The sequence below is a fragment of the Alnus glutinosa genome, chromosome 11 (assembly GCF_958979055.1).
Source record: "Alnus glutinosa chromosome 11, dhAlnGlut1.1, whole genome shotgun sequence".
Classification (NCBI taxonomy): Eukaryota; Viridiplantae; Streptophyta; class Magnoliopsida; order Fagales; family Betulaceae; genus Alnus; species Alnus glutinosa.
In genome coordinates, this window is record NC_084896.1 from 28,692,762 (window position 1) to 28,714,335 (window position 21,574).

The following is a 21,574-nucleotide window of genomic DNA, read 5'->3' on the forward strand; positions in this document are numbered from 1 at the left end:
AAACCCTTTAAAAAAAAAAAAATCCTACACTTTCTAAATTTATACCCTAACCCTAAACCCTTTAAATAATAAAAAAAAATCCTACACTTTCTAAATTTATACCCTAACCCTAACAAACCCTAACCCTAAACCCTAACAAACCCTAACCCTAAACCCTTTAAAAAAAAAAAAATCCTACACTTTCTAAATTTATAACCTAACCCTAACCCTAAACCCTAACCCTAACAAACCCTAACCCTAAACCCTAACAAACCCTAACCCTAAACCCTTTAAAAAAAAAAAATTCCTACACTTTCTAAATTTATACCCTAACCCTAACCCTAAACCCTAACCCTAACAAACCCTAACCCTAAACCCTAAAAAAAAAAAAATAACCTAAACCCTCCTAAACCCTAACAAACCCTAACCCTAAACCCTAATCCCTTACAAACCCTAACCCTAAACCCTTAAGAAAAGAAAAAAAAAAAAAAACAAAATCCTACACTTTTTTTTTTTTTAAAAAAAAAGCCTAACCATAAACCCTAACAAACCCTAACCCTAAACCCTTTAAATAATAAAAAAAAATCCTACACTTTCTAAATTTATACCCTAACCCTAACAAACCCTAACCCTAAACCCTAACAAACCCTAACCCTAAACCCTTTAAAAAAAAAAAATTCCTACACTTTCTAAATTTATAACCTAACCCTAACCCTAAACCCTAACCCTAACAAACCCTAACCCTAAACCCTAACAAACCCTAACCCTAAACCCTTTTAAAAAAAAAAAATCCTACACTTTCTAAATTTATACCCTAACCCTAACCCTAAACCCTAACCCTAACAAACCCTAACCCTAAACCCTAAAAAAAAAAAAAAAACCTAAACCCTCCTAAACCCTAACAAACCCTAACCCTAAACCCTAATCCCTTACAAACCCTAACCCTAAACCCTTAAGAAAAGAAAAAAAAAAAAACAAAATCCTACACTTTTTTTTTTTTTTTTTTAAAAAAAAGCCTAACCATAAACCCTAACAAACCCTAACCCTAAACCCTTTTAAAAAAAAAAAAATCTTACACTTTCTAAATTTATACCCTAACCCTAACCCTAAACCCTAAACCCTAACCCTAAACCCTAAAAAAAAAAAAAAAACCTAAACCCTCCTAAACCCTAACAAACCCTAACCCTAAACCCTAAACCCTAAACCCTTACAAACCCTAACCCTAAACCCTAAAAAACCATAAACCCTAAACCCTAAACTCTAACAAAAAAACTAAAACCCTAAACTCTAACCATAAACCCTTTAAAAGGGAAATAAATTCGTACACCCCATGTTGCGTGACATGCTCAACTTTTTTACACGTTTATTTGTTTGACGTATGATTTGTCTTGTCCTCTTAACCCTATACAGAGGAATATGGACAAGTCTTGGATGTCAGCACCTAGGGGTACGACAACGTATAACGACGGGTGTAGGGCGTTTGTGACATTTACCGTTCGTAACTGTACGGCCGTCGATGGAAAAATTTACTGCCCATGCAAGTATTGTCGAAATAACCAGCGTCACACTCCTGATTACGTTCTTGCCCACTTGACTGGAGGTCGGGGGATGAATCCGGGATACCATTTGTGGTATATGCACGGTGAGACTACGACTGGGTCCGCTATTCCTGGTCAGTGTTCGAGTTATCACAGTGGCACAGAGGCCGCTGACCATAGCACTGAACATGGTGAAGTCACAGAACAGGAGGGTGTCGCCGTGGAACAGGATGATAACATGCACGCCATGTTGCGTGACGCCTTCGGCGTGCACGATGTTCCTGAAGCCGCAAGTACTCTTCCGCAACAAGTTGATGAAGATACGTCGTGCGGGGACGCATTGAAGTACCAAGAGCTGTTAAAGACTGCCGAGAAGCCCCTTCACCCTGGTACAAAGCACAGTAAATTGAGTGCTACTGTACACATGTACAACTTGAAGTGCGTTGGAGGTATTAGTAACAAGATTTTTTCAGACATTCTGGAATTCATCAATCAGTTGTTGCCTCCTTGCGATGAGGCATTGCCAGATAACACGTACGAGGCGAAGAAGTTCCTAAGTGGCATGGGTCTGGGGTATGAGAAGATTCCGGCGTGCCGTAACGACTGTATGTTATTCTGGAAAGACAATAAAGAATTAGATTCATGTACCGTATGTGGAGAGTCTAAGTGGAGGGCTGATACACATGTAGATGATGATGGTGAGATCATATCAGCGAGAAAAAAACGCCCGGTGAAGATCTTGAGGTGGTTTCCACTCATCCCACGGTTGCAGAGGTTATTCATGTCTGAGCATACTGCGCCCCATATGAGATGGCATGCAGAAGGCCGCACTAGGGATGGCGTATTGAGGCACCCGGCCGACGGTGAGGCATGGAGATCGTTCGACATTTTACATCCAGATTTTATGGCAGAGAGTAGAAACGTCCGGCTTGGTTTGACAGCAGATGGATTTAATCCATTTGGGAACATGAGCACATCTCACAGCACATGGCCCGTAATGCTTGTGCCGTACAATTTGCCACCTTGGATGTGCATGAAACAGTCGTCCTTCATCCTTTCCTTGGTTATCCCTGGACCGAGCTCACCAGGTATGGATATTGATGTTTACCTTCAGCCATTGATTGATGAGTTGCTGGAACTGTGGAATGTAGGGGTACGAACATTCGATGCTTCAAAGAAGGAAAATTTTATTATGCGATCTCAGTTGATGTGGACGATAAACGACTTGCCAGCGTATGCAGATTTATCAGGTTGGCCTAACAGGGGTGCGAAGGCATGTCCTTGCTGTATGCAATCGACGCGTTCTATACGCTTAAAGAACGGGTGCAAATTTTGCTATATGGGGCACAGGAGATATCTGCCGCCTGAACATCTGTGGCGGCTTAACAGGAGGACATTTGACGGTACCGAAGAATTTGCCAGCGCACCGATTGTGCCATGCGGATACGAGGTTCTCCAACAGTTGGACGGAGTTGCGTTTGGAGATGAGACCGCGGGTAAGAAGAAGAAACGGAAGAAGCGGAAGAAGGGTGCAGGGAGTTCCGATGTTATATGGAAGAAGAAAAGTATATTTTTCAGATTGCCGTATTGGAAAGACAATTTGCTTCGGCACAATCTTGATGTTATGCACATAGAGAAAAATGTCATGGACAATATACTTGGCACTATTTTGGATATAAAAGGGAAAACGAAGGACAACTTGGCAGCTCGGCTGGACTTGCAGGAAATGGGGTTGAGACCTAAGTTGCATTCGTTCACGGCCGCCAACGGTAAAACGTATATTCCCGCTGCCTGTCACACAATGTCTAGAGAGGACAAAGAAAATTTTCTGAAGGTTCTTCGAAATGTTAGGGTCCCGGACGGATACGCTTCAAACATTTCACGATGTGTTCGGCTCAAGGACCGTACAATTTCCGGCTTGAAGAGCCATGATAGCCACATACTGATGCAACAGCTTCTTCCAATTGCACTGCGTAAGTCATTGCCTGATAAAGTGGTTAGACCTCTTGTGGAGATTTCTGCATTTTTTAGAGGCATATGCTCAACAAAGCTATCACAAGAAGATATGGACCGACTGCAGGGTGACGTCTGTATCACTTTGTGCAAGCTAGAACAGATATTCCCTCCAGGGTTTTTTACCAGCATGGTCCACTTGGTTGTGCATCTTGTGCGCGAGTGTAGACTGGGCGGACCCGTGCAGTATAGATGGATGTACCCGGCAGAGAGGTAAAATTCGGCGTAATATGTAAATAAATATTTTTATTTAATTGTAATCCTAATTGACGACAATTAAATTGTCGTGTATGTGTTTAAACCAGGAGTCTGGGGAATTTCAAAAATAATGTGCGCAATAAAGCAGCTCCTGAGGGGTGCATTGCGGAGGGGTACATAGCGACCGAGCTGGTAACGTTCTGTTCAAGGTATCTGAATAACGCACCAACATTCCACAACAGACCTCAGAGGAATCCTGATGGATCCAAGGGAGCGGGCACGCGTGTTACCATGAACCGGTTGATAATGCACCAGATTCATCGTTATATTGTGTTCAACTCTGAAGAGTTTCACAATTTGCGGACGTAAGTAGTCCTAACCTTATATTTAGCAGAATTCGAGTAAAAGTATTAATAACAATTATTACATAATTGTATACGCTGAATGTAGGATGCACAAAGACGCGCTTAGGCGATCATGCACTAGGGGTCGCATTACGGAGGCTCTTATTGAAGCACAACATCATGAGCAGTTCTGCGAATGGTACCGTGCATATGTAAGGAAATAGTTGTAAATTTTAAATTGGATAAATTTATGCGGGTTCAGGATTATAACCCAATGTGATGTTTACTATTTGTAATTAAAACATAGGTCGATGGCCTGGACGATCAACGTAGGGAGGAATTGGGCCACAAGTTGGTTATGCGTTGTAGAGGGCTAAAGGAGACAGCGGTGAAGTACAACAGGTACGTGGTAAATGGAAAATTATTTCGCACGCTTGCTCATGATGTGGGAAGGAGGACTCAGAATAGCGGCGTCTGTGTTCCTACCGTTGAAGGCGAAACGTACTACGGACAGTTAACCGATATATTTGAGGTCGAGTACTATGACAGGACTACGTACGTCTTATTTAAGTGCAATTGGGCAGACCCCACAATGGACAGAGGATTCACAATAGACGAGTATGGCCTAGTGTTTGTCAACTTCAATCACCTCGTCCACAGGGGAGAACAGATTCAGGACGAGCCGTACGTGCTTACATCTCAGGTGAATCAAGTATTCTACGTAGAAGATGGAAGGAACCCAAATTGGGTTTGTGCGGTTAGGACCAAACCGCGCAACGTGTACGACGTTGGACAGGGGGATGGGAGTAATGAGGATGGTACAACCTACCATGAGTGCGTACCGCTCGTACTAGCCACTGCTGACCTACCAGATACGAATGACGAATTCGAGTACGACAGGCCCGACGTAGATCCTATTGAAGCTCCCGTGATACAATGATTGATGTATTTGTTGTGAGTATAATTAGCTTGAACTTAATACACTTGACTGATATATATATTGTTTGTACAATTCGCTTGTACTGAATACAAATTTTTATTAATTGTATAAATTTCGCTGTTCTTTAGTATGTTCATTAAAAATATATTAAAAAAACATATTCTAATTAATTTGTCTGCATTTGTTCGCAGGTATTGATGGACCAGAGACCCCCTCATTATGCGTATCGGGCACCTAGCCCACCCGTGCCCCCCATGACCACGCCCACTGTTTCGACGGCATTGTATTCTGCAGCGTGGCCACACCACCCAGACGGGCCTTATAGACCATTGTTGCCGGGTACGGTGGCCGTGCCCACGTCAGATCACGGACAGAGCAGCACAGCTGGACCTTGCAGCTCTCCATTGTCGGAGCTGCCGACATTATCTCAGATAGGGTTCACCCAACCGGGTAACGCATATCGATGGTGGCTGCGAGAAGGGATGGGGTCACAGGGTTATGCGCCGTACTTTCCGTATACGTATAGTGGACCTATGACGTGTAACCCTGATAGTGAGACGCAGGATGTAGGATTTCCACTGTCACAGACCGGGGAGATGCAGATGCCGGCTATGGGGTTGGGACAGATACCGACACAGGCGGCGATGCCTGGCCAGATTTTGGGGCCGAGACAGATGCCAGCATCGGGGGCGAGTCAGGGCCCGGGGCCGAGACGGATGCCAGCATCGGGGGCGAGTCAGGGCCCGAGGCATGTAGAGAGCCAGATGCCTTTATCTGGTGAGAGCCAGATGCCACTTTCCGGTGAGAGTCAGATGCCAGATGTGGGGGGGAGCCAGAGTACCCATGAGGAGGACGTTGCGATGTTGGGTACCGATCAGTTGGCCCCCGGTAGTCCCCAGGATATGGATTCAGATGATGATCAGCAGGATCCACAAGCCGGAGGGGTTGGGGAGGAGGTTGCGGGCGACCCAGCGACCCAGCACATACGGATTGAGCAGATTCGGTTGATGGGTAAGTACATATTTAGACATCCTTAAAACTCAGATTCTCTTACCAATTTTTTTTTTTTTTTTTGGTTTTTAAATAAATAAATATTTGATTAGAAATTGTTTTATATATATATATATATATATATATATATATATATATATATATATGTTCTTTAATCTTATGATTAAATATTTAACATTAATGTTGAATATTTCTTTCATTAGGGTACAACCCAGACGGGACCATTTATTATGAGGTGATTGACGACCCAGCGAGAAACTGGGTCCTCCCGAGGGGTAAGAAGGTTGTATTGCAGTACAATGCTGCTATACAACCTGTAGGACGGGCCTGCAATCGATTTCGGCGGGCTGAGGGCAAGATGATCAGGAGTGGGTCCTACATACACATGCGGGACGAATGGGCGAAGGTAAATAGGCAGATTAAGCAGGCAATGTGGGACGCGCTGATGGTATGTCTATGAATATAATTTAATTATTTATTTGAATTAAACTTGAGATTAATGTATTTCTTGAAGTTTTTAAACCTATAAAAATGTGTTGAATGTGCAGGAGGAGTTCTATGTACCTGTATCAGTAGACGCGCGCAGGGCACAACAGGAGGCTTTATGTGATATTGGCCGTAAGCACCGCTCGTGGAAGTCGAGGTTCAAAACCAAACTACGTATTAGAGACGGTGACACGCCCGAGATTATCCGTGCGAGAATGCCGGACAATTTTTTTGGCAACTATGACGCAGAAGATGTAGAGTTCCTGCTGAGAGATTGGTGCCGTGAGCAAAAAATCGTATGTAGGCCAAGAAAATGTTGTGGTTTTTTAATAACAGTTTATTTAATTTTAGTTTTAATTTAAGTGTGTCAATGCTTACATTTTTATTTTCATGTTAAATGCGTAGGCAACCTCTGAACGGATGAAGAGGCTGCGCGAGCAGAATGACCTTCCTCATTGTACGGGATCTAAAAGTTATGCCAGATTTAATCACGAGGAGGTATGAAAATATATATGTTTATGTTATATATATTTGTTGATAATTGTTTTTATTTTTATTTATACTATTTTTATCGCTATCTGTTTCTTATATATGTCAACTGCATGACGACAGACATGTACATCTGGCACGCCCCCCACTCGCGCCGCGTCGTTCGTGAAGACCCACACAAGGAAGGACGGCACTCACGTGAACGAACGTACACGGGTCCTATGCGTATGCTACTGATTTAATTTACTATTATTTTTAAAATTATGTGTGATTTGTCATTATTCAATATATGACTTGTTCATGTTGACGACGTACAGGAGAGGATGACGCAGAGTTTATCCAGTGATCCAGCCGCCACGCAAAGCGTCTCCGCAGACACGGTGCGTTGGGCACCGAACGACGCTTACGAACAGGCGGTTGGGAGGCCTGAGTATGCAGGGAGGGTTCGGCAGGTTGGGCCGAACGTCACACCTGTTCAGGGGACATGTTTCTCATATAGGCCTCGGTCACAAGGGGGACCATCTCAGGGCACGTCTCGGGATTGGGCCGAAAACACTCGGAAGATGGAAGAGATGCAAGCGGAGCTACAGGCTGAGCGAGCGAGGAATGACCTGTTGGAGCAGCGCCTGCGACAGGTTGAGGTCTTCATGTCCTCCATGGGAGCATCAGCACCATGTCTTGGTACGCCTTCACCTGCACACGTAGGTAGTACGTCGTCTGTTAGTAGTGCATCTGCAGGTATGATTTATACTGTGTGTAGGAAAAAATTAATTTCAATTTATTTTAATTACCCCTTTAATTTTGCAAGTAATATTATATACTTTAATTGTCTATATGATTTGCAGGTAATTCGACAACGGTTGGTACGTTGTCGCCTGTTGGACGACGGCTGACCCAGCATTCCATTGTCGCTACACCTTCGCCCGCTACACCATTCCTTGCTCAGCAATCGCCGGTTGGCGATAACACGCCTGGGACGGTACCTCCTCATTCGCAGGGACGCCCTTCAGATTTGTAGATATTTTGTGTAATTAATTTTTATGTGTAAATATTTGCTTAGTTAACGAATACGTTATTAACTTATGATTTGTGTAATATTATTTTGTGTAGTTTTTCTGTAAAATCAATATTTTGTTATTTGTGGTCGGAAATAATAAAATTTGAAATAACTATTAAAATTATTATACCAAATAATTTTAAATAACCAATACCAAAACTAAATTGAAGAAAAAAAATCCAAATTGGGTTTTTTATTTAATTAAATTTTTAATTTAATTAATTAATCGTATTTTTAATTTAATTTAAAAATACAATTAAATAATTAAATTAAAATTTTATTTAAATAAAAAATTCGATTTGGATTTTTTTTAAAAAAATATAACCAATTTGACACGTGTATCTAAATACACGTGTCAAAAAAAATACTCGTGTCAAAACACTTTGACACGTGTATTGAGATACACGTGTCAAATTTGACACGTGTATCTCAATACACGTGTCAACTTGTACACTTAATGTCGTGCACATTTGACACGCGTCTTACGCGTGTCAAAGTGCACGTGTCTAAATGTTTGACACGTGTACAGCACTGTACACGTGTCAAAATGCACGTGTCAAAGTGCATACATTTTTGTAGTGTAATGAAGGAGATAATGTTGTATATGATTTCGACCAGAGTCAGGTGAAGGTTCCCATACTTTGCATCTGCTAATGTCCTTATCAACCGACCACTGCATAGAATGTACAACCAACATGGTATGAAACATATCTATTTCTATATATATATATATACTTTATTTTTTGATAAGTAATTTCATATCATTAAATAGAATGCATAGGGATGCAACTCTAGTCCACATAAAGTATACAAAGAGAATCCCTAATATGAAGCAAGAGAAGAATATAAATTCAAAAAATTTGCAAAAGTAGAAACAATCAAGCTATGGTGAGCCACTATCCAGAGATGTAACATGTTAAGCACAAGCTTCCTCAATTTTATCACTTATGTCTCTGTGTCTTCCAAGTACTGAACGTTCCTCTCAGACGGAGTTCCATTCACAAGTATGGAAAATCTCCTCGTAGAAATACAAAACTCTATCAAATTCCTCCACTTCTCCCCAAAACCACATCTATTAACCAAGTAAAGCAAAAAATTTCAATTGACATGATCATATGCATTTTTTAAATCCAATTTCAACAGTACCCAGATTCCCCTGATGTAAGTCGACTATCCAAACATTCATTAGCAATAAGAGCACTCCCATCCGATTGTGCATTTCCTCCTTTCAGTCAAAATGGCTAATCAAAACACTAAAAAGTCATTCCATCAGATTATATAAAGCAAATGCAAAATGCATTTGTCATCCATTCGTTAACAATGTAACTCTGCATGTAATGTTACACTGTTTACGGATGCATCTATTTATTTATTTATTGTTTTTCGTTTCTCTCACCCTTTGTCTCTCTCTCTCTCTCTCTCTCTCTCTCTCTCTCTCTCTCTGATGCTTTTCTCGCGAAATCACAATGAAAAAAACAATGTGCAAGAATAGTGGTACTTCTATTGCTAAAGGACGTGAGTTATAGTCCTTTCGGGAGAAAAGGACAAAGCATTTTTTTTTTCTAGACTAAAAGGACGTCTTTAGCAAATGAAGTGAAAAAAATATAAAGAAAAAGAAGGGGCCAAAAAATTACTGTTTGAAAAATAAGAACGTTTGAGAAAAAATTGATTATAAAAAAAATATTCTTAGAAAAAAGAAAAAGAAAAAGAAAAGAACAAAGAAAGATGAAAAAAGATTATTTAAATGATGTAGAGAAAGAATTGATAATCGGATATATCATGTCTTTTAAAACTAATTAACTAAACTAGATAAAGTAAGCTTTGGTTAACCATTTTACACAGAAATGCATAAGCCATTAGGAGTGCTCTAAGCACTGAATCCAAAATTTATCAACTTCCAATGAAAGCATTCTGTGAGTTAGAAATAATCTTGCCCAATATCGACTTAAACATGTTAGCGAGAACCTTGGAGATGATTTAATACACCCCGCCCACCAAACTAGAAGGCTGAAAATCCTTCACATCCACAACGCATGTCTTCTTTGGAATCAGAGAAACAAACGTTGCATTAAAATTCTTCTCAAATTGTCATCAATTATGAAATTCCGAAAACACGGCCATAATATCCATTTTGGGTGAGGTCGTACTGAGTGCTCAGTGCTCTAATTGGTTAGCGTCGACGTTGGAGGTGCTAATGGGTATTCCGGAAGATCAAGAATTTGTCAAGTCTTTCCGAGAAGGTTCAAAAATTTTGATTGCTCGGAGGGGTGGGAACAGAACTGGGCGCTTCTTAGAGGCGACAGTATTTGGTTTGGGCAGTCGGAAAGGCTTCATTATCATCCCTGAGGGCCGTGGAGGGTGGCGATGGCAGAAATTCTCCGGCGAGTTGCGTAAGGCTGTCGATTTCCTCTCTGCTACGGTGGGTAGCGGGCAAGGCTCTCCGTCTTCGTCAATCAAGAAGGATGCGAAGGTGCTAGGGCCGAGCTTGGGCTTGGCCTCAAAGTGGACGGGGCCATCCTTTGCGGAGGTGTTGTGCTCGGTTCCGACCTCTGCTGTGAATAAGTTGCCCTTGGTGGGGGAACTTCGTTCCGGGTTGAGGGCTTCGTCGGAGGAGCCGGGTGCTCTTGATCCCCTCCCAGCGCTGACTCATGCTGAGCAAGTTTTGAGCTCGACGGTGGGCTGCCCACATGATCTGTTGGTTAAAGACCGGTCTCTTGATTCGCTAGGCAAGAAACCTTCCCCACGTTCAAATTTTGAACGTTCTATGTTGCGCACGTGGAGCAAGCTGGTCAACAGTTTGAAAGTGGTCTTGGGTCGGACTATTAGGAATTTTTTGGGCCGGCTTGTCGGGTCTGGCCTGGGTTGAAAACGTTTTGGTTTTTGGTTGGCCTGACTTCTGCCGAAACCTAAAGCTCATTCGGCAATCGAACCAGGGACGCCTCCTTTTCCGGCGCCGTCTCAGCCGGAGCTCTCGTCGTCAGCAGTTCCAGGGGCTCTTCCGGTTGGTTCGTTTTCTTCTGGGTTCTCTCTGGTGCGTTCTCCTCCTAGGGGTTTGGAGGCTGTTTCGTCGGGGAAGGGTACAGCAGTTCCAGGGGCGTTTTTTGCTTTTCCGGTGCCGTCTGTTCGGCCGGAGACCTCCTCGTCGGCAGTTTCAGGGGATTTTCCAGTTCGTGTTTCTTCTTTAGGGGGAGGGTCTAGCAGCTTGAAGGTGGACCCTAGCCGGGTCACTGCCTCTAAGCCTTTCGGTGCTTCTCTGGCAGTATCCCAACTCATGGCCTCTCCTTCCGCTGGAGCGACTGAGTTGGGGGAGAAGCTGCACTTTTCTCCTCCCGTGGTTTCTAAGCCTTTTCAGAGGTATTTCAGGAAGGCGAGGGTACTTAGGGAACGGGTTTCGTGTAAGTGGAATGATGTTCTACTTTCAGATTCCCTAAAAGCCTCGAAGATGGTCGCCGACTTAGCTGTTAATAAGGTTTCGGTTGTAGAGCCTCCAATGAAAAAGGGTGCTGAGCCTACAGTGAAGGACTTTCTTAGAAAGGGATTTCTCAACCGTTGCCCGGTTTTGACAACCACTTCCTCTTCGCCACAGAAGGTCGTTGATGGGGGGGATAGTCGGGCATTCCTCCCCTCCTAGAGGCTGCTCCAGTTCTTCACCTTTTGAGGGTAAGGGTTTCTCCCAATCTCGGAATTAGCCGATCAGTTTTGATCATAACGGGGAGATTGTGGTTTGGGAGGATGATGTTGATTTTTGGGATGTATTGCCTTTGGATTGGGTGTCAGAGGGTGCTTTTGGGGAGGAGGCGTTGGCTATTCGGGATGCCATGGAAGAAGAATTTCAGCGTGACAAAATGATATCGCGTCAAAAGTCCAAAGGCAAGAGACAACTTCTAAATCTGCATAGCTCTATCAACTATGGCAACACTAAGCCTTCTGCTAGGAGTAGGAAAGGAAAAAACCTTATGTTGTAGAGTTGTATGCTTGGGTTGGTTTGTGGGTCGTTCCTCAGGCTTTTGGTTTTTGCTTGGGATCTTTTGAGGGTTGTTGTTCTTGGGTTTTACCCTTTGTTTTTTGGGTTTGCTTGTATTTCGGGTTTAAGGTTTTGGGGGTGTTTTCATGTATTTTGGGTGGGGGTTTCTTCTGGGATGTATTTTGTAGTTTGGGCTTTTTGGGAGTTTCTTCTGGATTTTGAGTTTTGGGGGGCTTTGGGTTTTGTGCGTGCGTAGGTTCTTGTGGGTTTTTTTTTTTTTTTTTTTTGTTAGTTAGCTGGGTGTTCCTACGTACTTAGGAGCGCTTTTCGCTTTTTTAATAAAGTTTTCTTACTTATAAAAAAAAAAAAAAAAAAAAAAAAAAAAAAAAAAAATTCATTTTCAGTACTTCCCAACACTTCTGGAAAAAAAGCCATAGTGAAACCATCCGGTCCTAGCACCTTATCACCATTCAATCCCCTCACCACCTCCCACACCTCCTGCTCCTCAAACTCCATTTTTAACCAAGTACTCTCATTCGCATCAATGGATTGGAACGAGAGACCATCCACCATTGGCTGCCAAGTACACTGCTCAGAATACAATTTGTTGTAAAAATGTAATATATGCTCCTTTATCTCCATAGGATTATCGGATATAGAACCATTGATACTCAAAGATTCCACATCATTATTTCTTCGATGTGAGTTGGCCACCCTATGAAAAAATTTGGTGGTTTTGTCCCCCTACTTCAACCATAAAGCTCTTGAATTCTGTCTTCAACTCACTTCCTCAAAAAAAGAAAGTTTTCTCCAACACTTTAGACATATCCACCTACTTCATCCCTTCCTCCTCCACTAAACCAAGGTCCTTTGCAATTAAATCTAGATCCCGAATGCCCTCCAATAACTCATTCTTTTTCTTCCCTACGTCACCAAAACCCCCTTCATTCCCTTTTTTCGAGTCTGCCTTCAAAGCTTTTAACTTACTAGCCAACACATAACTATGTAAACCATGAAAATCATAGGACATCTACCAAATTTTAACCTGTTCCACAAAACCTTCAGATTTCAGCCACATGTTTTCAAACTTAAAATACATGCTCCCTCCTTTGGGCTTCCCGCAATCAAACAACAAAACGTGATCTGACAGTAGTCTTGGCAGTCACCTCTGTGTCACCTCCAGATAATGTTCTTCCCACTTTGGAGATAGTAAGAATTTGTCAATACTAGACCATATTTTCTCTTTCTGATTATTTAACCAAGTAAATTGCCCCCTACAAGCGGTATACCCACCAATCCTTGTACGAAAATAAAATACAAAAACTTCGCCATAGATGCAGAATAACTTGAATCACCTGATCTCTCGCTTGGAAACCGAACCACATTGAAATCTCTCCCAATACACCATGACATCTTCCACCAGCTCATCAAACTAGCCAACTCATCCCACAAAACCCTCCTATTCCCATCATCATTCGGCCCATACACACCCCCAAACGCCCAAACAAAATAATCATCAGTACTTTTCAAAGAGCAAGCAACTGTATATCTCCTCATACTCCTCAATCTTTTCCACCACCCGCCTATCCCACATTAACAAAACTCCACCTGAGTCCCCGCTTGATCCCAATATAGCACCAATCCACATGTTGGCAACCCCATAATCTCCAAATCACCTCCCTTGAAACATTTTCCAGCTTCGTCTCCAATAAATGATTAAATATTAATCATTTAATTAATATTTACTTATAAAAAAAAAGATTCTGATCCTCGGTCTTTGATTAAGCGCATTCAACCCTCTAACACCCTCTTAACATTCCACATTACTATTTTTTGTTTCATAAAACACCATTTGAGCCCCTCCCCTGTCCTCTCCCTCTTTGTGATTGTCCCCCCTTCTTTTCACAGTTAATAGAGCAATCCAACCTTTTTAACTCCCAATTGCCTTTAGACCCTGGTGTCAAATGTACATAGACATATTCCTCATTAAAGAATGATCTCTAGTTGCTTCAATCTCGGCAAATAATACCAACATTTTACCCTCGAACCCATCACACGACAAGCCTAATGGTTGGTGTTATCTTCGCAACCTAAAAAGTCTGCTTGAATTACGTGATCAACATCTCCCCCAACTCTGTATGGAAGCAAAGAAGATTTGTCTCTCTCTCTTTTAACCCTAAAGCCGTGAGAGCAATTGAGGAAGGTGTCTTCAAAGATTGAACCCAATACCATGGAGACAGCATCCATGACAATGATATCTCTTTGATGAGGTATGGTGATTGGTCTTAGCTTCCCCGGCTTGTTCCGCTTGGGAATCAAAGCCCCACTTTTTATCAAACCTATCAAGGGAAAAGCGAAAGGAAGAATTGCTCAATTCCTTTTTGATACTCTAGATCTCTATTTCACCGAGTTTATCTTTATATTAATTTGGATAGTCTTTTCAAAGTGAATGTACTATTGCGATCATCTTTTTGATCAAATGAGTTGGTTTTTTGTTTGTTAATGTTTTCAATGGTAACATTTACTTGTCCAACTCCCTTGTGTTCTGCACTGTTCGTTCGTTTTTTACAATCTCAAGCTTACGACATGGCAAAAATCCTTCACCCTATAAACAACCCAATTGGAAGACAGCTTATTAGGAGTCCCCTCACCCACACCCATTGCCAACGGAATGACGGACAATGGTTCACTCCCCTACAACTTCTCCCTAGGGATGTAAATAAGCCAGTCCGTTCGACAGCCCGCTCGATACCCGCTCGGTTTAGCTCGATCCGAACTCGAGCTCGATACTGTAGAAACTCGATCGTTACTGTTGAAACCCGCTCGATTAATAAGTGATACATACCCGACTCGCTCGACAAAACTCGATAGGGGCTCGCGAGTTCAACTCGTTTAAAGCTCGACCGGATCGCTCGCCCGACTCGTTAGTTCGACTCGTTAGCTCGTTCATATCTTACATATATATTAGTAAATAGTAAACATAGTATAATATATATAATATTACATATTAATTATAATATTTTGATAACAATATTTAGTATGTTAAATTAACATATTAAGTTATTAATAGTTAGTATATAACAATATAACAATATTAAATAGTTAGCATATATATATAAACACATATATCACATCACACATGGTTAACAATAGTTATATATTATACTTATATTATAGTTACTTAGTTATATAGAATATATTAGATTTACTATTTGTTCACATTATACATATACCATTGTTTATACTATGTAGTTGTATATAATAACATATTATTAATTTGTTACTTATAAACTATAATTATGTAATATATTTTATAATATGCCTTATATACTTACATATTATATATTTATATTATTAATAAATGCATAGAGGTTGTTCATAAACTTGGGCTTGAATTCTGCTTTGATCACTCATTGAAAAATTTAATAGTTTACATCGAGCTCTAGTTGAGCCTAGCTTGTCCAATAACCCGGCTCGGCTCGAATGTCATTTTCAACGAACTCGAGCTTGAGCTCGAGCTCGCCCGACTTTTAAACGAGCCGAGCTTGAACATGTAATTTATAGCTCGGCTCGAATTCGAGCTCGACTATTTAGGCTCGACTCATAAACGAGCCAGTCTTGAAATTTTCAAACTCGACTCGGCTCGGCTCGATTACATCCCTACTTCTCCCACATGCCATTCTCTCCATAAGTTAGAAGAAGTGCCTTCGGCTCATGACTCTGTAGATCCAGATAAAGTTGATTCCCGACACAGCTTAACTTTCTCTCAAACTCCTCATCTCCAAAACCTCGCCAGTATCCCCCATGTACATATACCCAAATAATATAATATACATTTGTATATATTAGAAAAAAAAATACATATTTGTATATGTATATGAAAATGGAACCAGTGAGAGTCACCATAGATGAAATATAGGGGAAATAAAAAGAATAACCAAGGAATTTAATTAGGCGAACTAGTTCATTTATCAAAGGATTTCTGACCATATTTGGTTGTAACTTATTTGTTTGCCATCAATAAACACTAGAGAATAGGAAAATCTAATTTTATTTTTCTTTGAACCATGATCATGGTAAAATAATCATATTAGGAATTCAGAGCACAAACCTATAGATATAAATGAAAGCTTCTGGGACCATTCCGGCAATTGATCCACATAAGTAGGGCCAAAACTTCATACTTGTTACCACAATTGCATAGTTGAAAATTGTGTATGGAAATGGTGAAACCCTAAAGAGAGCAACCACTTGGAATTGATGGAACCAGCTTCCTTCTCCAGCCAGTCTAATCATTTCAGCTTTCTGGGGCCATTTCTTTAACCATTGCTGCATAATGAAGACAAGACAGATGAGGGACAGGTATAAAAAAACCGTTTCCCACCTCATTAAATCATTATTAGGTGTAAATAAAAATAAAAGTCTTCTCCAATTAAAAAAAAAAAGAAAAAAAAAAAGAAGAAGCTAATTAAGTCTTACATGAATGCGGTCACTGAATAGCAGTCCAATAAAATAGGGGAGGATCATCCCAATAGTTGTTCCAACCATGATTATAACAAACCCAATTCCATATCCAAAAATCATCCCAGCCAACCACATGGAAGGGCTGGAAGGGATTAAGAACACAGGAAAAAGTGCCAGAGAAGCAACAACCACGAGGGCAAGAACTGGACGGCCAAAGGCAGTGGCTTCCCACTGCATCAGTGGAAAGAGAACCTGCAGTGAAATTGGAAAAGCTTTAGATGAAAATTAAGCAAAAATTTAGAGCTTCCACATAGCAAAAGTACTTCATTAATATATATATATATATATATATATATATATATATATATATATATATATATATATATATATATCCTTTCTCTTGCTAAGTTATATAGAATTGAACATGGTAGACATAGCATACTTAGCTAAATAGCAAAGTGAAAAATCAGGGCATCTAATTTTTTTTTTTTTTTTTCAGGGAAGTTCAATCAATACACAGTACATTTGGTGATTATGGTAATGCCTCCTTATTAGTCCATCAGAGCAACCACTCAAAAGTTATGCAAATGCTGTTTTAAGCTTATCCCTCCGCATGCTTCTCGCTGTAGGTCTATTTACAGAAAAAACTTTATTTTCCACAATAATAAATGATTAGAAGAAAAGAACAATGCTGGATTTCTGAGGTCGGTGGAGTAATTGGGGAAGCTAAGCTCACCAAGAGGAGATTAGAAATATACGATCATGTACGGAAGGGATCTGTGGGGTGGGCCCCTGGAGATAAACGCGGCCGACTCCGCCACGGACGACGACCGCTGCCGCAATCTGCAGGATTTGGACAGGGCAGCGCTGTCTCGGCCTCTCGACGAGACCCAGCGGAGCTGGCTGCTGGGCCCCGGCGAGCAGAAGAAGTACGTGGATCTGGGCTGCATCATCGTCAGCCGCAAGATCTTTGTCTGGACGGTGGGCACTCTGCTCGTCTCTGCCTTCTTGGCCGGCTTCATCACCCTCATCGTCAAGATGGTGCCGCGCCACCACCATTCCCATCCTCCCCCTGACAACTACACCCTCGCCCTCCACTAGGCTCTCATGTTCTTCAACGGCCAACGATGTAACTTTCCTTACTCGCCTTTGCTCTTTCATGTTAGATCTGCTTTTATTGCCTCGTCTCAATGGGTTTCCTTGTCTTGAGTTATTGCTTATGCTAAACCTACTGAATCAGTTAAAGTCATCTCTTTTTTCATTCTGTTCCTCTTCGGCTGCTCTAGATCTTACCCATTTCTTGTGATTTAATTACTTTTACTTATCAAAAAAAGATCTTACCCATTTCCACGAATAAGTTCACGGGTAGACTTAATGATTACAGACTGAACATACGTACCCAATTACCTGAGATTTCGATTTTTATTTTTATTTTTATTTTTATTTTTATTTTTTTATTTTATTTTTATGTTTCTTATATATATATAGTTCAATTAAACATATACACCATACAGTTCTGTTAGCGACTGTAACTGAATTTGTTTATATTTAGGAAGAGACGAGGGAAACATCGAGAAATCTAAGACGTAATTTTCATAGTTTACGTTACTTTTCATTTTGGTGATCCAAATGAAAGATTAAGAACTTGGGATCATTTATTTATTTTCCACTTCCCAAGTTTTCTCCGTAAACTTAACCAAACACAGCCCTGGAATAACAGTTGTTCAATCAAGAAAACCACATCATTCTCTTAATCTCTCTCCTCACCATAACGACTCTCTTACATTTGTTTTTCTTGTTTTTCTTTGACTTGGTAATTGCAGCTGGGAAACTCCCAAAGCATAATAATGTCTCTTGGAGAGGTAGCTCCTGTCTGGATGATGGCAAGTCTGAAAAGTCGCCTATTTACAAGGATCTGGTGGGCGGCTATTATGATGCTGGAGATGCTATCAAGTTCAATTTTCCTTCATCGTTTGCCATGACCATGCTGAGCTGGAGTGTAATTGAATACAGTGCGAAATATGAGGCTGCTGGGGAGCTCAACTATATCAAAGAGATAATTAAATGGGGGACTGATTACTTTCTCAAGACATTCAATAGTTCCGCTGTTACCATAGATAGGCTTGTTGCACAGGTAAAGCTATAGACTTGATCGTTTCGTTTTTTTAGCTTTAACTGCTCATGGTTGGTCTTTCTACATTTCTGGATATTTAGGAGAATAAGCTTGTGTCTCTGAGCTTGTTGGCTGGTTTCCTTAAAAATTGGCTTCAGGGAAAAGAAAAGGCCTTGCAGGATTGGTGTTTATAGCGTAGTTTGACTTTAGTGTGGTTAATATTTTGATTCTACAATGTGAAAGATTGACTTTCTTTTCACTTTCTATTGCTGTGTAGAGAGTTTCACATGATCATTCATCATAATGTAATTGAAGTTTGTCTTTGGATCTCGTGTAGAGTATGTGGATAATCTATGGTTTGCCCCCCATTGTTGACAGGTTGGGTCAGGGGATACTTCTGGAGGGTGTACAACTGCTAATGATCATTATTGCTGGATGCGTCCTGAGGACATTGATTATAAACGACCTGTGACTGAATGTTCCAGCTGCTCAGATCTCGGTGCAGAAATGGCTGCTGCTCTAGCTGCTGCATCCATTGTTTTTAAAGACAACAAGGTGTATTCACAAAAACTCATCCATGGAGCCAGGACACTCTTCAAGTTTTCAAGGGATCAGAGGGTAAGATACAGTCCAGGTGGTTCTGAAGCTGCAATTTTCTATAATTCCACTAGTTACTGGGATGAGTTCGTATGGGGTGGAGCTTGGTTGTATTACGCAACTGGAAATACCTCCTATCTTCAGCTTGCGACTACACGTGGCCTTGTAAAACGTGCAGGTGCTTTTTGGGGAGGCCCTGATTATGGTGTGCTGAGCTGGGACAACAAGCTTGCTGGTGCTCAGGTAACTTTGTATTGTTTGATATTACCTCGGTATAATTATAATGTTTCTGATTATGGTAATATAATTCGTATGTTTAGAGGACCAAGTTTACTAGTTTCTGGGTCCCTCTGATTTTTTTTTCTTTGATGTATAAGCTCATTGAGTTAAGAACTTCACAATCTTAGTTACTTTAGAGCTCTCTGGCCATATGTTCATTTCTGACATGACCTTGTTATCTTGTGTTTAGGTGCTTCTAAGCCGATTGCGGTTGTTCTTGAGCCCTGGATATCCATATGAGGATATTTTAGGTACATTCCACAATCAGACTAACATCATTATGTGCTCTTATTTACCCATTTTCACTACCTTTAATAGAACCAAAGGTACATTACCTCCTACTTCATTGTCCTTATATCTGGGTAGTGAACTCCATTGATGTTATATTATTCCATATCTAGTTTTTTGTATGTATGGGATGTCACTCTGATTTTTTGGAGACCTGTTGCAGGGGGCTTGATTCAGTTAAACCATGGAAGGCCTCAACCTCTTCAATATGTGGTCAATGCAGCCTTTTTAGCTACTCTGTACAGTGACTGTCTCGATGCTGCAGATACACCTGGATGGTATTGTGGACCCAATTTCTATTCAACTGAGGTCTTGCGTGAATTTGCCAAAACACAGGTGCGTGATGAATCCCCTCAACAAGGTATCCTAGGGGACTTGACTCTGCTCACATGATAATAAGTTACTGCTGATACATGTTGGAAAATTACTTCATCTTTTACTGTGGTGTTCTGCAGATTGATTACATCCTCGGCAAAAATCCTCGGAAGATGAGCTATATTGTCGGTTTTGGTAATCATTACCCAAAACATGTCCACCATAGAGGCGCATCTATCCCTAAGAATAAGATCAATTATAACTGTAAAGGAGGATGGAAATGGAGGGACTCTGCTAAGCCAAACCCAAATACAATTGTTGGAGCTATGGTTGCTGGCCTGACAAGCATGATGGTTTCCATGATGTTCGTACAAACTACAATTACACGGAGCCAACTATTGCTGGTAATGCTGGTTTAGTTGCGGCACTTGTGGCTTTGTCGGGTGACAGGACTACTGGGATTGACAAGAACACCATTTTCTCTGCGGTTCCCCCCATGTTTCCAACTCCACCACCACCTCCGGCACCTTGGAAACCATGAGATGCTGTGTTGGTACTCATCTTTTTTCTGTGACTATGGATAGACGATATAATGGGCTGGGGCTGGGGCCAGGTTAAGGATTCAAGACCAGCATTAAGAATTGCTCACTCGTATTTGGGAATGCCTCTTTGTTTGGGATGTGATATATGTAGTACATATGTATGAAACCATCACGTATTCTTTGAACACAAGAATTTTAACAGTTTGAGATTGGTTGCTAATAACTTCCATTTAAGTCCTACAATTACCTTATTGCATTGTTTTTTGTTTTTTCGTTATATATATATATATATTAGAAAAACATTTCGTATAATTTTCATTCTATGAAGTGTTGTGCATCGTGCATGCAGAGTTTGCTACTGAAAAGCCTTTCTAGAGGTGGTTCGTTCATGTCATAATGACTTTGTGCATTGGTTCGATAGAATTGCGCCATTACAATAATTTAGTGAAGTCATACATTGTTGAAACAAAGCTTTCTCTGGACTTGGAACCACATCTCATGAAGCAGAGGTCATTAATTCGAATCCTTTCTTTTGTGTGGACATGTTAAAAAAAAAAAAAAAAAATGTTCTCTTGACAACCCTTTGATTAAGTGGGAGAGGAAACTTAAAAAGGGAGACAACAATCATCCTTGTATTGCCCAGCATGCTAGGTTAACAATTGTCTTTTGATTAATGATTGAATCTACCATTTGAGAGCTCTTCTGTTCGGATCAGGATCTCCTCAAATATTTATACCACTTTTTGTTGAAGACATTTATTTCATGTAAATAGTTGTCACATTGTAATTCGTTAAATATAAAACATGGCTAAAATTTAACAATTTGAAAATCGCAAATATTTAAAAAATTTGAAGGGATCTAATCTTCTTATCTTAGAAAAGATTTTTTGGTGGACCACTCATACTAGTATCAACTGATCTGGGTATAATCTAATTAGATCAACTGGTCTGTGTATCA

General features: G+C 40.8%; 2 protein-coding genes and 1 pseudogene across 2 annotated transcripts; 2 read left to right on the forward strand and 1 right to left on the reverse strand.

Moving 5' to 3' along the window:
• The first annotated feature begins 4,788 nt into the window (after positions 1-4,788).
• On the forward strand, positions 4,789-7,495 carry LOC133882713 (uncharacterized). Its single transcript, XM_062321927.1, has 6 exons — positions 4,789-5,026; positions 5,204-6,023; positions 6,227-6,471; positions 6,572-7,007; positions 7,122-7,223; positions 7,316-7,495. The coding sequence occupies exons 1-4, from the start codon at positions 5,009-5,011 to the stop codon at positions 6,869-6,871; spliced, it is 1,383 nt and encodes a 460-aa protein (XP_062177911.1). The 5' UTR covers positions 4,789-5,008; the 3' UTR covers positions 6,872-7,007; positions 7,122-7,223; positions 7,316-7,495.
• Positions 7,496-8,640: 1,145 nt separating this feature from the next.
• LOC133881369 (uncharacterized) lies at positions 8,641-16,720 on the reverse strand (the record flags this gene model as incomplete). The annotated part of the gene is made up of 3 exons (XM_062320283.1): positions 16,499-16,720; positions 16,131-16,348; positions 8,641-8,728 (listed from the first exon to the last, which is right to left on the reverse strand). Coding segments are annotated over exons 1-3 (528 nt in total), but the record flags the coding sequence as incomplete, so codon positions are not given.
• LOC133881859 (endoglucanase 25-like) lies at positions 16,687-20,840 on the forward strand (annotated as a pseudogene).
• The last annotated feature ends 734 nt before the right edge of the window (positions 20,841-21,574 follow it).

Coding starts and splice junctions, on each gene's coding strand:
- LOC133882713 (XM_062321927.1), top strand. Junction 6,024..6,226: donor TGAGCAGATTCGGTTGATGG/GTAAGTACATAT, acceptor TTCTTTCATTAG/GGTACAACCCAGACGGGACC. Junction 6,472..6,571: donor CAATGTGGGACGCGCTGATG/GTATGTCTATGA, acceptor TTGAATGTGCAG/GAGGAGTTCTATGTACCTGT.